The sequence below is a fragment of the Podarcis pityusensis genome (genome assembly GCF_964106645.2).
Source record: "Podarcis pityusensis genome assembly, chromosome: 1".
NCBI classification, from domain to species: Eukaryota; Metazoa; Chordata; class Lepidosauria; order Squamata; family Lacertidae; genus Podarcis; species Podarcis pityusensis.
Genome location: NC_138028.1, coordinates 24,052,163 through 24,069,097, shown reverse-complemented (window position 1 = coordinate 24,069,097; position 16,935 = coordinate 24,052,163). Strand labels below are relative to the sequence as shown.

At 43.6% G+C, this 16,935-nt stretch overlaps 1 protein-coding gene across 8 annotated transcripts in view; it reads right to left on the bottom strand.

Annotated features, from left to right (window-relative positions):
- FOXN3 (forkhead box N3) overlaps positions 1-16,935 on the bottom strand; it is a 192,042-nt gene that overhangs the window by 27,809 nt on the left and 147,298 nt on the right. For 6 of the 8 annotated variants that reach the window (XR_013980174.1, XM_080984504.1, XM_080984502.1 and 3 more), the window contains exon 5: positions 2,639-2,704. The exons of 1 other annotated variant lie outside the window; for it this stretch is intronic. Coding sequence is in view for 6 of the 7 variants with exons in the window: in XM_080984504.1 (XP_080840630.1) it covers positions 2,639-2,704 (66 nt within the window). In the remaining variant the exon portion in view is untranslated. The remainder of the gene's footprint in view (positions 1-2,638; positions 2,705-16,935) is intronic. One more of the 8 variants, XM_080984506.1, reaches the window with a different exon arrangement.

Here is a 16,935-nt window from a genome sequence, read left to right as displayed (position 1 = left end):
GGAAGGAACAGTGCCGGGAGGGAAAAAGAGCAACATATCCTTTCCCCTTTAACAATACACTTCTTGTGCTCCTATGTTTGCACAGTCTTGAAACAGCTTCTCCGGCTTCCTGACTGTTTCCAAGGACCATTCAAAGTGCAATGGTTGGGACCTAAGACTGTTCATCCCCGTATGAACCTGCCCAGACATTAAGATCTGCCCCAGAAGCTTTTCTTTTACTGCCCTGCATTCAGATGCGAGGAATTTAGCGACCAGAGAAAGGTGGCACAGTCTGTATATGGAATGTGCTCCCCAGAGAGCCCCAGCTGTCTTCTCTGTGCTGCATTAGGTATCTGATTAAGAATGTTTTCTTTTCCCGAGCTTCAAAAGGTCAAACTAAACACTGTGTTAACTCTGGAAAACTTTTGCGAAGACTGTTTTATTTACGTTTTTATCTGACGCTTATTACTTTTATTGTTGATGATGATGTTGTTGTCAGATGATGTTGCTGTGCTTGATTTCACTCCACGGTATATCCTAAACTTAGTTTGTGCTTTATGGATACTTACTGTTTGCCGCTTTGGAAATTTGCTTAGAATCTAAAATCAGGATGAACTAGGCAAAATAGATTTGGGTCCCAACTACTGCAAGGGGCATTCGGCTTGTGGAATTTGGAGGGAGGGGTCTAGTCTCTCTGTCCACACTAGAACTTCTCATTTCCCCCAAATGCTGATCCTGAGGGCGAGGAACCCTGAGAAATGGCCTGGATTTGGTTCACAGGACTGTAGCTGGAACAGTGGTGGAGAGGGAGCGAAATCGGCAGAAATCAAGGGTTCCCCTTTCCCTCTCCCTCTAGTGCACCATTGGATCCCAGCCATTCCCCCCCCCCGGCTTAGTCAACTGGTAAATGAAGCTCCGTATGTAGTACTAAGCTTCAGAAACAGAACAATTGATTCCAAGGTATTATTAACGCTTTCTAGCAAATAAAATAGAAATAAAAAGGTTCAGGGTCAGGTTTGAGGAATCCCTCTCAGGAGGCTTCCCTAATGTGCCAACATCCCTGCCCCATGCTAGCTGATGACCCCTGGTCCTCCTGTTTATTCTATTTATCTCTGCAGAACAGGTGGGTGGGTAGCTTACTAAAGAGGAGCAGAGACAGTAGTAGTGGCACTCCTCTGGTGTGGGTGGCCATTATTGCAATTGCCGCAATGTCACAGAGTCTAGCTCTGGGGCCACTGCGGACAACTACAAGCAATGGTGGCTGCCCAGCAATGACTGGAGCACCATCAGCAGCAATGACCCCTCAGCAGATGCCATATTGTGATGCCGTCTCTGGTTAGGGGACAGATTTAGGAATTATTGACATAGTACATATTAATTTTACAGGCCACCTTTACAGTGGTACCTCGGGTTACAGACGCTTCAGGTTACAGACTCCGCTAACCCAGAAATAGTACCACGGGTTAAGAACTTTGCTTCAGAATGAGAACAGAAATCGCGCGGCAGCAGTGGGAGGCCCCATTAGCTAAAGTGGTACTTCAGGTTAAGAACGGACCAGGATAAGTTCTTATCCCGAGGTACCACTGTAGATATTGGAAAAGCAGTTCCAGTAAAAACAACAGCAACAACAGGATTGTTGCCCAAGACTCATCAAGGACTGATTCCACGTGATAACAAGGAACTGCCCTCAGTTTATTCTGTTTAGAGAAGGAATATTTATATGCTTTTTTGCACAGTCCATTTTCTCCTACAAGCAACAATCCTGGCACTCCCTGAGCACATGCTCATGTGAACCAATGCAATGTGTGAACCTGGTAACCAGGCACATGGCAGGCAGAGAATCCCATAAGAGACATTTATTCTAGCCACCACCATCACAGGAATTTCCACTGGCTCTGTTTTGTAATGATCTGGTTCCCATTTCATTTGTCCGCATGTACCTGGAGCTATTAGGCTTTGGGACTGTTTGCATGTAAAACAAAATATATTGTCTGAACTGGTATCTATTCTTAAAATTCTGATGTAGTAAGTTTTATAATCTGGATAAGAGCTCTCTAGTGCAGAAATAGGTTTTTCAAAAGAAGAGTGAATACCTGGACTAGGAAAACGCTGAAGCGGGGAAATCCTGTTCAGGTGCTCCTTTGACAAAGCCACCTTTCTGATCTTTTTTATAAACAGATATGATTCAGCTATGCAAGTTTAACATTCAAATTAAAGAGTGAATATAATTTTAATTCTTCCTTTCTTCAAGTTTCTCAAAGGCACCCCAAAAGTGGAAACAGAAAGCAGAACATAATTTTCTAGTGGTGGCCCTAGGTGTGACTGTCTTACCTGTGCTGTAGAAGGAAAATACTTATCAGGCTACTACTGCTTCATTATGACTGACAATTGTATACATCTAATACATGCCACTAGTCATGTGAATAGGAGGTACACAATTGTTGTCGCTCATTAGACATAGAATTTTACGCACAGGAACCACCCCACAAAATTATACTAAGTAGAGAATTTGCAAGGGTCTAACTGAGAAATCCTGTTTCTCAATCAGAAACATTTTTTTTAATGATTATTTTTAAGCCTGCTAGTCTGTGTGCTTTGTGAAAGAGAAGGTTAGGCTTACATATCTATGGTGCTATAGGCTATAGAAATATCTACTCACAACCTGCTTGTATCTCAGGGGGAGTATTCAAAAGCATCATGGCAGTGGCAGCATCAATGTCAGGATCTGGAAAAATCAACCAATAAATACATTAATTTACAAGTGGACCAATTTCCACTCCCACTAATTTAAAGAATGAACGGAATCTCCACAGTGACGAGTGTTACCAAAAAGTGAGATTAAATTTGCCAATATATATATAACTGGGAAAAGAAAGATCCTCGCATTTATAAAAAGTTTGTGTATTATTTATTATTATATGTGGTCCCAATGCTACAGAATTGGCCACCATTCTGCATTTTCCTGCTGGGATAGCCATGCCGTTCTCAGATAACACTAAACCAAAAACCTTGGTTTATTGAACTAGGGTATGCACAAAGGGGATGTACCGTATTTTTTGCTCCATAAGACACACTTTTTTCCTCCTAAAAAGTAAGGGGAAATGTCTGTGGGTCTTACGGATCAAATGTGTGGTTCCTGGAGACGAATCGCCCAAGTGCAGGGGTGAAAAGCCGATCGTGTGGCACGGAGGAGGGAAGGCTACAGAGAGGAGGCTGCTAGCGTTCAGGGGCGCAGGGGAAGAGCCCTCCCATCGGAGCGCTGCTGCGCCACCACCGCCTCCTCGGAGCCAGGCCAGGCTGGGCTGTGCAGTAGAAATGGCGGCGAAGGCGGTGGCAGCAGCATCACCTCGGTCAATCAGGTGGACTTCACGCACGTACGCACGCACTTCCCAGCCAGCCACCTGCAGGTGTCTCGGCTGCCTTCGCAGCAGAGAGCAGCTGCTTGGAGAGGAGATGGAGCGCCAGGTTGAGGGTTCCCCGCTGCAAGCAAGAAGGGGGCGTCGGCTACCCTCCAATGTGGCCGGAGCCCCCTGCAGGGCACTTCTGGCAGCCTCTAAGATGCATCTCTTTAACGCTCCAAAGCAGAGCGGAGCAGCACACGAACACACGTCCTCCTATTTACTCCAGAGGAATCCAGTCACTACGTAGGTGCGTCTTACGGTCACGTGCAAAAAATACGGTACTCTCAACACAGCTCCTTTCCTGCTGCTTTGCTCCTCTCTGCATTTGAGTGGCAGGAAAAAAACAGGATTCAGCACAAAACCATTGTTTCCAATTATATGTGCACCCAGAAACTACAGTTAGTGGATTCCAAGCAAGCCAGGATATTAAGTCAACTAAACCATGGCTTGATACCCCGGCTTGTTTTGAAGTAGCTAATCATAGTCTCAAGTGTGTTGTGAAACAGGAGGTTATGGTCAAGTGCTGAATCCTGGTTTGTGAAGAGAGGAGCAAAGCGGCAGGAAAGGTCCAATCTGAGGGTTCACACAATTCATGCATATATTAGCTTATTAAGGGGCTTCCAACAGCCTTGTGTCATCACTGGAGTCCAAATCATATCCTTTCCAGATAACATGGCCAACAATTGAGGTGATGGCATATATGGTCCAAACATCTTTTTTGCATTACATGCAAAAGATTAATATGTACCACAAGATTCTTTCTCTATGTGTATGAATTCCTTTCAGAGTTGTGATGGAGATTTCTGTGAAACTCAGGGTACGCTCCAGTCCCCCAAAGTCACAGTGTTTGAATGCAGAGGTATTATTATAGGGTTCATCTGACCCCCATTTCCTTATTTCACAGCTCTGAGTCACACAGTCCGTTCAGGAACTGAGAAGTCTCTGTGTGCTTCCCACACCTCTACTCAACCCTCCCTTTTGCCTGGAATACTAGTTACAAGAGTTTCATTGAACTCTATGGCAATTACTCAGTGTGAAAGCAGCGTTAGAAACTGAGATATGAAAGCTACGCGCTAAATGGCACCTTAAACCTAGGTTATGGGCGCAACAACGGAATAGCTAGGTGCGTTTTTTTAATAACAAGAATACAAAGCTGAAAATGAATGAACTGCAGCTAAGTTATTGTGTTCATTTTTCACATGGTCTAGTCCTCCCCCTGCCCGTCCCCCTAATATTCTTAAGAGGGTCTCTTCTCCAGTCTTCAGAGTAGATGGAAGTGGGGAGGCAGAAAAATGTCCTCCTTTCCTTCCAGTGTGGAGAGCCAGTGTGGTGTAGTGGTTAAGAGCGCTAGACTCGTAATCTGGGGAACCGGGTTTGGGTCTCCGCTCCTCCACTCACCTCACAGAGTGTTTGTTGTGGGGAAGGAAGGGAAAGGAGATTGTTAGCCGCTTTGAGACTCCTTTGGGTAGTGATAAAGCGGGATATCAAATCCAAACTCCTCCTCTTCTTCTTCTTCCACTCTGCAGTTTTAATCTGAAATCTTAGGCGCAGTACTGTGTGCCCAGAGCTCAGAAACTGCTTGCGCTAATGAAATTCCCTGTCACAAAATGCGCCTAGAACAATGGGAGTTTCGAACACTGTGTGTGAGTGCTATTCCTGAGGGGAAATCCCTACCAATATGTATCAGATCATAAAGCTGTAGCAAGTGTGTGAGCTAAAAGAGCAGACTGGACAGTCTAAGTCTTAGTACGTAGGGTATACACAAACACAATAGCAGGACATCATACATGCCCCACTCCTGTGCCCTAGCAAGTAAGAATTAAAATTCTGTGCCTATATAGGGAGCTTGAGAACCATATGGGGGGGGGGGCACAAACCTCACAAAGGCACCACAAAGCCATTTGCATCAGGACCACTGTTACTTTTAATAGAAGGATCATCACTTGTCTGCCGTTATCCCTAATCGGTTTCTGAATCCATCATGCGCAGTTGGTTGACAGATGGCAAGTAAGGGACACAGAGCAAAATATGATCCTTTTATAACTATATTCACTTGCCTCCAAGAGGAGGCCGCACGGCTGCTGTGGAAATAGGGGTAGCCATGACAACGGTAAACAACCAAGAACGGCCAGTGAATAAGCTGAAAAGAACATCTGCCCCAGCAAAGCGTCCCAGCTGCCCTAGGGCGAAACTTGCTAATCGCCTAGTGATGCTGCGTGACAGGGAAAGCCGCCTATGCCATGTTCAAATAAATGAAGTGTGCAATTGAAGCAGACATAAAAATGCACACCCTTGCCGACTGCTGCCTCTGTGCTTCTAAACTGAATGACTAATGGGATCATTTTTAAGGTGGGGGTGGGGGTGCAGGGGAGAAGAGGGAGGTGAAACACTTGTCACTATTTATGCTAAATTACATACCGCAAAAATTCAATTTGCTGCTAATAGCTTCTTGGCATTTTATTTTGGGTATTATGTTGGAAAATTACATTTTAGTGTTAAAAATACATATTTCATATTTGTTATAAATGCAGTTCAATTTCAAGGGTAATAACGTAATGGAGTAGAAAGCCCTGCAATCTGTTAATAAATACAGACTGCACACAACCTAAGAGGTTGTAATGGCCACTCTTCTCTCTCTCTCTCTCTCTCTCTCTCTCTCTCTCTTTCTCCCACACCCGCCCATCCTCTCACACACAATTTCTTTCACCTTTTATGGACTTATTTATCTGATGTCTATGCCATCCTCCTTTACAGATGAAGGCTTCACTCCCTCTAATAGCAAACTCAGTGACCCCCCCCCCGCCACCCGGTACTGTGCTAACATCAACAGAGTTGAAATACGGTTACTCAGAAACAAGAGGGAAGTAACAGTGTGCGTGGGGAAGCATCAAAGTTTGAGGAACTACCAAAAATCTTTTGCGTTGTTGTTTTTTAAAAGCCACATACAAAGTGGGTGTGGGAACCCCACCCCCCAACAGAGATGGAAAAACCAAAGAGGAAGAAAACCAACACGGGCTTGGCTGTGGGACGACTTGCAACCACGCGGTTTCCCCTCTGCTCTGACTGGCGCTGCTTCCTGTTCTGGAAGGAAAGGCAATCTTCTATCACTTCATGCCCAGATGAAAAGGTTTTTCAGCATGCAGACTTCTGTGCCGATTTTCTTCAGCTGTTCTCTCTAGCAACAACAGAGGAGGCCACACAAAAATGTGTCCAGGGCTGTGTAGAGAAGAAAACTTGACGGAACGTATACTGGTCCGGGTAGCTGCAGGATCATTCATAAGCTGCTGTGCACGTAGATGAACAGTCTATTGCACCCAACTCATTCACAGGCATGGGGACCCATATGAGGTAATGCATGCAATGGCATGTATTGCTGCACATCTGGCCGTGACCTGTAAACAGCCCTGCCCTGTGAGCATGCTTCTGCAGAACAAGCAGCTCCATAGCCACCCATCAGTGATATGGGGTGGAGTGCTTTATTGGTCTGAAGAAAACAATCCATTTCGTAAGCTCATCAGTAGCTAGGAACGGATGCCAACCGCAAAGACAGTATTAGGCAAACTTTGGCAGCGACAAAAGTTTTCTTGCATTGTTTACTAACTACAAGGAAAACAAATGTGCTAAATTATGCCAACTGCATGTCAGTGCAGAACACGGTTTACTTTGGAGTACAGGATGATAAAGCAAAAAGCAGGTTAAAAAAAAAGGCATTAGACTGTGTGCACATACAGGCAGCGTTCGAAAATCCCCAGGCGCATTTTGCTACTGGTGTGGGTCCAACAGCAACGACATGGGAGATTTATGCGGTGGGTGGAGATTAAAACCAAACGCATCTTAGAATATAAAATGTCACGTCTCGAGTTATGCAAGCATATTCTGATATGCGGGAATTCTACCTAAATTTTTAAAAAATGCTGAAATGAATGAATCGTGTGGCTCCTGTCCCAATCAAATGTGTCATTTCATGTTGATTTTAAATTTAACCCAATGCCATATTTGTTTGAAAAACAACCCCTCTATCACATTTCTCCTTTCAAAAGTTAATGCATACATCCTGAAACAGTGGGGACAGTGGGGTGGGATGGTATGGCAGTTCTTACTTGACCTCCCGAAAGCAGAGTCACTTCTGTTTACTGAGAGGGAGAGGGGCAAAGCAACGGGGAGGGCAGTGCGGAGAAATCATAGTGGCAGGAGCTCCAGATTTAACTCTGCTGGTGCATCTGCACCACACTGCCCTTCCTGCTGCCTTGCCACTCTCCCTGAAGGTAAGCAGCATCAACTCTGCTGTCAGGAGGTCAGGTAAGAACCGTTGCTCCATCACGCCATCCACTACTGTCCTGAAAAAGGAAAGAAAATAAAGAAATGCCTCCATTTCTCTCATGACTATGACATCAATGCGAATTATGACTGCTGTGTTAGAAGAAAACTCAGGCTATTGGATGAGAAGTTTGTATGAGAAAGAGGACGTCTTTATAATCTTAATCACGTGGAGCCTTACGCATGATGTGGGCCATATTCATCGCAAAGTCACAGATAATTGCCAAAGAACTACTTTAGACACACACACACACTGCAAAGGCTCGCATATTCCGCAACAGCAATCTGTGCTTTCATTTCTTAGAAACCAAACCTTAACTCCCCATCAGTTGCAATGGTTTGTCATGGCACATTGGATGGGTCTGCTATTCAAGTACCACAACTCCAGAGCCCCTAAATCAGGGGTGAGGAACCTCTTTCAGCCTGTCAGCTGCATTCCCTCACGAGGAACCTTCTAGGGACCATGTGGCAGTGGTAGGTGGAGCCAGGGGCAAAGTGGGTGGAGCAACATACATGACTTTCACTTTCACACAGCAGACTACATTCCTGCCATGCAAAAACCAGAGGCTTACATCTCTTTCCTCCTTCCAGGCAATCCATTTTACATGCATTCCTCCAAATGCCCCCTAGAGGCATTATCTCATTCTTTAGACCAGGGGTAGGCAACCTAAGGCCCAGGGGCCAGATGCAGCCCAATCGCCTTCTCAATCCAGCCTGTGGATGGTCCAGGAATCAGCGTGTTTTTCATGAGTAGAATGTGTCCTTTTATTTAAAAGCTATTTGTGGGGCATAGGAATTCATTCTTTTTATTTCTTTTCAAAATATAGTCTGGCCCACCACATGGTCTGAGGGACAGTGGACCGGCACATGCCTGCAAAAGGTTGCTGACCCCTGCTCTAGACAGGCAAAAGCACTCAAGGAACACATGGAGCAGAAATGAGGATGTTTGATAAATATAAGCCATATAAATGAATTTAGTTGTGCAACACATTTCAATGTGTGTGTGTGTGTGTGTGTGTGTGTGTGTAAACTGAGATGATCTTGAGTTTTGACACACCTTGCCTTTCACAAAGTGACCTAAATCAAAGACAGAATATTACAGACTTAATTAAAAATGCAATTACATTAAATGCAGCATTGCTAATTGATATGAGTGTTATTCCAAATGCAAACCTTTAGTTAAAAAAAAGCAACGGATAAATATACAAAGGCTCTCTAGGAGCAATATATAAGCACAATCGCTTTCAATTGCCAAGAGGAGATGAAATGTTTTTCTGTGGTCTACACCATGATACCAACTGGCCAGAAATTATGGCAGCTTTTATATGCTTCTCATAATGTTCCAGTACACGACACTGTGCTGGGAGATACCAAGCTTGTAGACCATTAATCTTTTCTAGGACAGCAATTCCCAGGTTCAAGTGAGCCATTGTTGGTGTTCTCAGAACAGCTTTCATAAAGTTCGTCGCTGAACAATATGTAACACTGATAACAGAAATCTTTCTCTCAGTTTTTTTTTCTTCATTGTGTACAAGAATTGCTGCTGAATTATATTTAGTATGCAACGGTGGCATTTTATTACTGAATTAAAAATATGAAGTCACAAAAGCTACTGCTAATGGAAGAGATTAGCTTTCTTCCTTCAACCTCTCTGCTTTTGCCCCAGTCTAAATCCACATCAACTGACCCCTCAATTATCTGGAATGCCAACTGAGTGAAAATGTTTAATCAGAACATGATCACAGAAGAGCAGATCATCGGTGCTTTAGCAGGCCAATGGTAGATGCAGCAGCAATTGAGGGATAAAACCTTCATAAAGAGGCAGATTGTCTCTTTATGGCAGATGTACACCGAACAAAGTGTATAATAAAATGAATATAATCTCTGCTATTCCTGCCCATTTAGCATATAATATGGTTATATCAAGCCTCTTACCCCAACCATGACCAAACAGTGCACCACTTAGTATGTGGGTCAGCAGGCTAGTAACGCTTCACTGTTCCAAGACCCACAAAACTCATCTGCATGTGGAATGAGATCTGCTCCTGCCCCTGTAACATGCTAGAGGAGACTGGAGTAGAACACAGAATTGTAGAACTGCAGAGGTGGAATGGACCTGAAGGGTCATCTAGGATCTTACTTTTCACATACAGAAGCCGAGACATTCTGAAGATCTTGGTCTGGTGCCACGCTTAACCACGACTATGACAGCTAACATTGGTTTGCTGCCTTAACTCTACTTAAGATCCCAGATTCATACAGAAACTACGTCGATTGCCAAGCTAAGCCCTGCCTGTAGAAAATGTGAAACCTTCATATCATGCATCATATCAGTTGGTAGCTGGGGAAACTGCCTTGACCACGTTCAGAGATTGGATGGTTACTCAAAGTGCAGGTGCTCAGAAATCCTCCCCCCCAAAAAAAATCCCACTTGCCTTATTGTGTCCCCAATTCAAGGTAGCTACAACTTGAGATGGAGCTCATTCAGGTCACTGCACCACAACATTGATTTTTTTGTCTGCCAATAGTCATGCATGGCCCAAGAGTCCCCCTGAAAGGGAGCTGGTGCCATAATCTGTGGCTGCAATTGGGCACCTGTCCTCCAATGGGCATTTTCCATGGCTAAGCGGTGGAGGAACCTGCAGAGCAGGGGGTGGAGGTGGCAAAGAATCTGGGCTGCTTGGGTATTGAGTCGAAAACCTGAAAAAAGTTGAGGTTGGGACAGAAACCTTGAGGAACTTTCCCGTGCACTTGGACGGAGTGCAATTTTGCTGCATACTGCCCATTCATTTTGACAGGGCTTGCAAAGGAGAACTACACAGAGGAATGATTGTTATATTTGCTTGATACACAGAGTGAGCTGGAAATAGCAGACATATAAAACCACAGGACACAGTTAAAATCATGATAAAACACAGCATAATCCGAAAACACCATACCACTCCAAATGTCTTCCAATATGGGAGAATCTTTCAGCAAGTAACCAAGGACTGTGTCAAATGAATCTCCTGAATATGGGCGTTCCACAGCTGTGGTGCAACAACAGAAAAAGCACCAAATTATCCTCCTTAGTGGGTAGGGAAGGTGGAGAAAATATTCCTCACAGTATCTAGAGCAGCCTTTGCCAAACTGCGGTCTTCTTGCCACTTCGGACAACAATTCTCATCAGCCCCTGATTGCATCTGATAGTTGTTCTCCAAAGCTGCTCTAGTAGTAAAAGTCTCCCAGCAGTGACCAGACAGAAAGAGGAACATGTATTTTAAAGTCAAGAATAAAAATATATATAATGGCTGGGGAACTAGGCTAAAAATCAGTTCAAATCTCACCTCTGCAATAAATTCACTAGGTGGTCCTAGGTGAAGACACTCTCTTTTCAGTCTCCTCTGCATTATGGAGGTAATACCTCCTTCTGGCAACTCCTGCAGCCAAGCTGGTGCCAAATGCTTTGCTCTGCTTTCCTTTGGACCACATCCGCAAGGCTGAGAGGGAGGCCTTGTCATCTGGGCAGCCTAGGACCTCTATACATATTGCTCAGGTCACTTCAAAGTTACAAGTGACCGGTTTCTGCAGGCAGAGCAGGTGATGTGATTCTCCAGTGGTTTGGCTTCACCCCTGGAGGAGCACGCCATTGTCTGTCGAGACTGATGCCAGCATTGATTGTTGCGAGGATTGTAACATGAGAAAGCAGGTAAAGTTATTCTACGGAAGTGTTATGGGTATTATATTATTTCAGTGAAATGTAAGAATCCCCTGCACTGTGATTTATGCAGAACCGCTTGCCCAGTATTTGAATATATGGCAACTTCAACAAATGCGTATTGAAAACTCATTTTCTCTATCATTTCCCACAGTTTCAAAAAGGCTTGATGTGCTTTAGGTGTGTATGGGCAATGTGTAAAGTCTTTTTCCCATACGTAATTATGAGCATCAAATCAGCCAAGGCAACGGAAACTCGTCTGCTGCTTTTTTAAAAATTACTTCTTCCTAAAGGTTTAGCTTCAAAGCAACTAAGTGCCAAAGAATTCATTAACATAAGACTCATTTTGGAATATTCTTTTTTTTAAAAAAAAGAAGTAGCGCCTACTAGCATTAAGTACAATAAGAAAGGGTAATATATCTATAGAAGATAATCCCATTGGAGGCTTCACTCATTAATTCTGTGAAAGGGCAAACTGACTCCCCCATCCCCACCCCAAAAATATCAATGTGAAGAAACATCAGAAGTTCTTAGAACAAGTACTAATGGAGATTAAAGCCCATTTCCCACTGGAACACTTCACAATCCTTGTTTTGCATTGCTGCTGAATCCTGGAGACAGAAGCTAAGTGTATTATAAGGACACATATAATATACACATTTCTTTGGAGGATGGAATGTTGAGTGTTCTCTACAGGGAGAGCAATGTTGAATGGAGAAGATGCTTTTTAATTATTTCTTTGGAGCAGATAAGGGTGGGGGGTGGCAGTAATCTTGCATCAACAGTTTGGAATTGCTGTTTCCCCAAAATTTCATCTAGTTGCGTATACTCCATCTCCCAAAATTACCTTATCCAGAAAAAGCGTTTGATGTTCCTCTAAACAAATGCATTATTAATTTAATAAACAAACGGACAAATATCATTATATCAAGTTACAAGAAAGGTGATTCAGCTTAACATCAAGAAGAATTTTCTGACAGTAAGAGCTGTTCTAAGCACTGTTTGACAGTGGAATGGACTCCCTTGGAAGGTGGTGGACTCTCCTTCCTTGGAGGTTTTTAAGCAGCGGTTGGATGGCCGTCGGTCATGGATGCTTTTGTTGAGATTTCTGCATTGCAGGGGGCTGGCCCTTGGGGTCCCTTCCAACTCTATGATTCTAAGAAGGGATTTTGACCAATTTACGCATGGAAATCCTTCCAGACTTCAGCAATTCAACACATCCTACAGGTTCTATTGGCATATACTGCTTTCCAACTTGCAGGGATTGTATTGGTTTCCAGTTCACTAGGACTGGTAAATTTTTCATAAGGGTTTTTATAAAACCAGATTAGAAAGGCTGCAACAAAAAAGCACTTTTAATTTCAGTGTGGCTTTCCTCTTTTCTTCAGCTGTTCTCTAGAGCGGGTCTTAATTTCCCACTAGGACATCTACAGAATTTAACAGCGCTGGGTAGAAATATCAGTTAATTCCACAGTGAACTGAAGCTGTGAAAGAAATCCCCTCCCCCCAAGATATATATAAGAGTAGGGAAAACCTAGTAGTTTTGGGGTTGCTTTTTTTAATCACATATCGGGGAAGTTCCATTTGCAGATAGTTGAGGGAAAGACAGCTGGTTTAAATTGCAGTTTGAACCATGTATGGCTGAGAAAAAATGTTACTGTTGGTTATTAAACTGTTTTTGTTTATTAAATTTGGATACTGCCCTTCAACCAAAGACCACAGGGTGGTTCACAATATAAAAATACAAAATGAGAAGACAAAATATATAATGAAACAAAAACAAAACAAACCAGAATCACTTCATGGATGAGGGAGGTCTTACTCAGCACAGACCTGGCATTTAGGAACAACAACTGCAGACCCAAGGGCTGGCTCCAAGGGCAATTGAAATTCCCCCGGTTGGAGGTGGAGGGGCTGGCATATGGGCACAGTCACTAATTGCCTGTGTTGTGTGCCCCTTACCTGGCCTACCCCATTACTCCACTATCCCTCCTCTTGCCCAGAACCACTGTGATTGTGGTTACCCCCACTCTCTCCTCCAGGCGCATCCTGCGCCCCCCAATTCAAAAATCAAAACCCTCAAATTTAAAAACACGCAAGTTAAAAAGCCGTTAAAAGCCACTCAAAACATTTTAAACAATTGGGGAAATAACAACAGATGCAGAACCCAGCGCACCCCAACAAAACCCCCCAAACAATACCCAAACCCAAGAGTCTGTTTAGCCGCCTCAGCTTTTGTAGCTGGAGTCAGTCCGGGCCCCACCCTCTCAGGCCAGGTGAAAAAAGCCAGGAAGGCAGGGAGCAGGTCTTCCAGGCCTAACAGCCAGGACGATTATGTTATTTTATTGAAAATAAAAGCATGTTTGTCTATTAAATCCAATCCAAATATTGCTCAACTATCATTTTGATAAAAAAAAGTTTCTTAGCGTAAAATGAAGAGAACTGACAATGCATTAACCTTAACACTCTTAAGTCTACCCTTTCTGAATGCTAATCTTCAGCATTCAGGCTCATGAGAAAATGAAATGCACTCTGAAAGGACCTCAGCACAACAGAGGACCTACTAATCTAGTGACCCTTTCAAGGCGAAGCAGTATGGTAACTTTCAAATTACTTAAATTATCTAATGAAAGACGGCGGTTGCCATTCCTGGAAACATTGACTGGCCTGTTTCTTTGTATGTCCAGTAGGGGGTAGGAAAATCTCAGTGTACAATGAAGAGCTCTAAAATATTTACAATCAAGCAACTTTGCTTTGATTGTGCTAATTCAGCCTTTTCTGCTATACAAAAGCTAACCTAACCTGCTATCCGATACTTTGGAACAGCAAAGCTCTCACCAGATCGTTGGAGACATGACTCACCGTCTCCTGTGTCCTTTTCAATCCTTCAGAAGCATTTCCTCTAGCCTGGCAAATGTGTTAGAAGTGAGTTTTGCATTGTCTGGGTAAAATATATCACCTGTCACCAAGAGCATCACTCTAGTCTTCCTTAATTAGTAAAACATCCTTGCCGCAATCTGTGCAAAAATGAAATGTTTTACTAAAAAAATAATACTGCAAATCGAGAAAGGCTGTTGGGGGCACTGGAAAGATTTTTGGAGATAAACAGGCTATCTGCTGTTTGCCCTCATTCTGCAACCAGCGGTGTGGCTGCTGCTTCAAAATGCAACTGGGTGAAGACCATTTTGCCCTCGTGGCACCTGCTCCCCAGGCAATTCTGGGTGAATTTAACATGACTGAAAAATGCAGGAAACCATTGGGTTGGCACCATGAGGAAAGGGCTTCTCATGAGCAGCTGGCCATGGTGAATAATCTCAACATAGTTGTTGGCTCAAATAACCACCATGCTACAGCCACCCTGTGTGATAAAGCTACGGGTGTTACTGAATGCTATGCAGAGTACCGTATTTTTTGCTCTATAAGACGCACCAGACCACAAGACGCACCTAATTTTTGGAGGAGGAAAACAAGAAAAAAATATATTCTGAATCTCAGAAGCCAGAACAGCAAGAGAGATCGCTGCGCAGTGAAAGCAGCAATCCTTCTTGCTGTTCTGGCTTCTGGGATAGCTGCACAGCCTGCATTCGCTCCGTAAGATGCACACACATTTCCCCTTACTTTTTAGGAGAGAAAAAGTGAGTCTTATAGAGCAAAAAATACGGTACATCCATTGAAGTTAATGGGCATAACTAAGTGAGGCTGATTAATTCCAACGGGTCTACTCTAAGCAGGACTTAGTTGATTACAACCCTAAATTACAAACCTGGATTCAAATAACTGGTCATGATAGCCCCATGCAAGGACTTATTGCAGAACAAGGCTCCCCGCCCCCCGCCCCCCTGCATCTTCCAAATCAACTTGGGGGGAGTCAGGAGAATCCCTCAGAACAATGTGTGGGGGGAGGAGAGGGGAAGTTGTTCCACTGGGCAAGAAGACATTCTTGCGCTAACAGAATATTTCTAACACAATATTGCTGAACTCCTTCCTACATTTCTGGATTGTTTCTGATAATTTATTGCTCTCCTCACATTGTTTAGCTGCACATTTTCCCCACATATGCTTTGTCTCAGGTGGTGACCAGTTATATACCCTGAGATCTGATCAGTAGAAGCTTGCCTATCAATTAAAGGAATCTGTAGGTGCAGAGGCACAAACCACCTCCACCCTTCCAAGTCTTTTTATTTTGTACGTTTTGGGTTACAGGATTAAATCTGAAAGCAATGACTGCAATTTAGGAAAATCTGGCAGAAAGAGTAGGTCACCAAACAGGGCAAAAACCCTTTACAGATTTCTCTTCCTAGTGTCTACAGAATGAAGCCAGGTATAATCTGTTCCTGGGGACTGCGGCTTGGTGTCACCAGGTGAAATTTTGTGTTTTATAAGGCAAGCCCTGGGGAAATAAAGCACTGTTGCTATGTGATTCAAATAAAATCCGTAGCAACACAGTTGGGCATGGGAGATAATAGGGACTGAGGGCTCTCATTTCACCAACAGGTTTAACAGGATTCAGAATGTTAAAGCCACTAGGTACATAAAATACTGTACTTGCCTTGGATGTGGACTTGCCTTGTTTAATCTAAACACCCTGCTGCTTGAAACCAACAGTTAAAAGAGTTCATCTTCTCAGTGCTTGCTTTACTGAAGAGGCACCCTCCCTCTCCTAAATAGGGAGCTGCCTAACCCTGAGTAGGCCGGTTGGTCCTTCTATCTCAGGGAAATTCCAACTTTTCGTACCAAGTGGGTCACAAGAGTACTTAGACACAGAACCCACGGGGTGCATGAGGAGCAAAGTGCCTGAAATCTCCTCTCCGTGAACCCACACATTCACGCTAAACTTAGTGTTATGTGAGAACTAGGTCATAATCTCCACACCCACACCTAAAATCAGATTTTTATTGTTGTGAAATCAGTATTGTTGGAGGCAAGTTTTAAGGTAAGATTCCCCCACTACCATATGTTGTGGTTTGCTGCTTTCTACCTATTGCAAATGAGAACCATTGGAGGGCCTATAGATTAGTGGTACAGCACATATTTTTATAGAGATCCCAAATTCAGTCTGTGGCATCTCCACATAACAGGGATGGGCCCTCCAGATGTTGCCAGACTCCCAGCTCCCATCAGTCCAAGCAAGCACCAGCTAATAGTCTGGGATGATGAGCGTTGGAGTCCAACAACATCTGTGAGGGCATAGGTTCTCCACCTCTTACTTGAGAAGGCCTTAAGTAGCAAAGCTTAGAAAGCTTTTGCAAGTCAGAGTAAACTGCACTCAGAAAAGATGTGCAGTTGTGTTCTCTCTCTCTCTCTCTCACATACACACACACACACACCACGTCCCTCCTTCTCACAGAAAATTCCATTTAGGAAGTCGAGAAGAATGCCCTAGGAAAGTGACCATTTTCAACACACTGCAACATTATTTAAACATAACAGGATTTGCACAGCTGTGCACTAGTTTCAGCTCATGAACTTCAAATTAACAAGCACCGGGCAATTTAGGTTTGTTGTTTTACGAGGTTGGGAGTTTATTTTGATTAGAATATT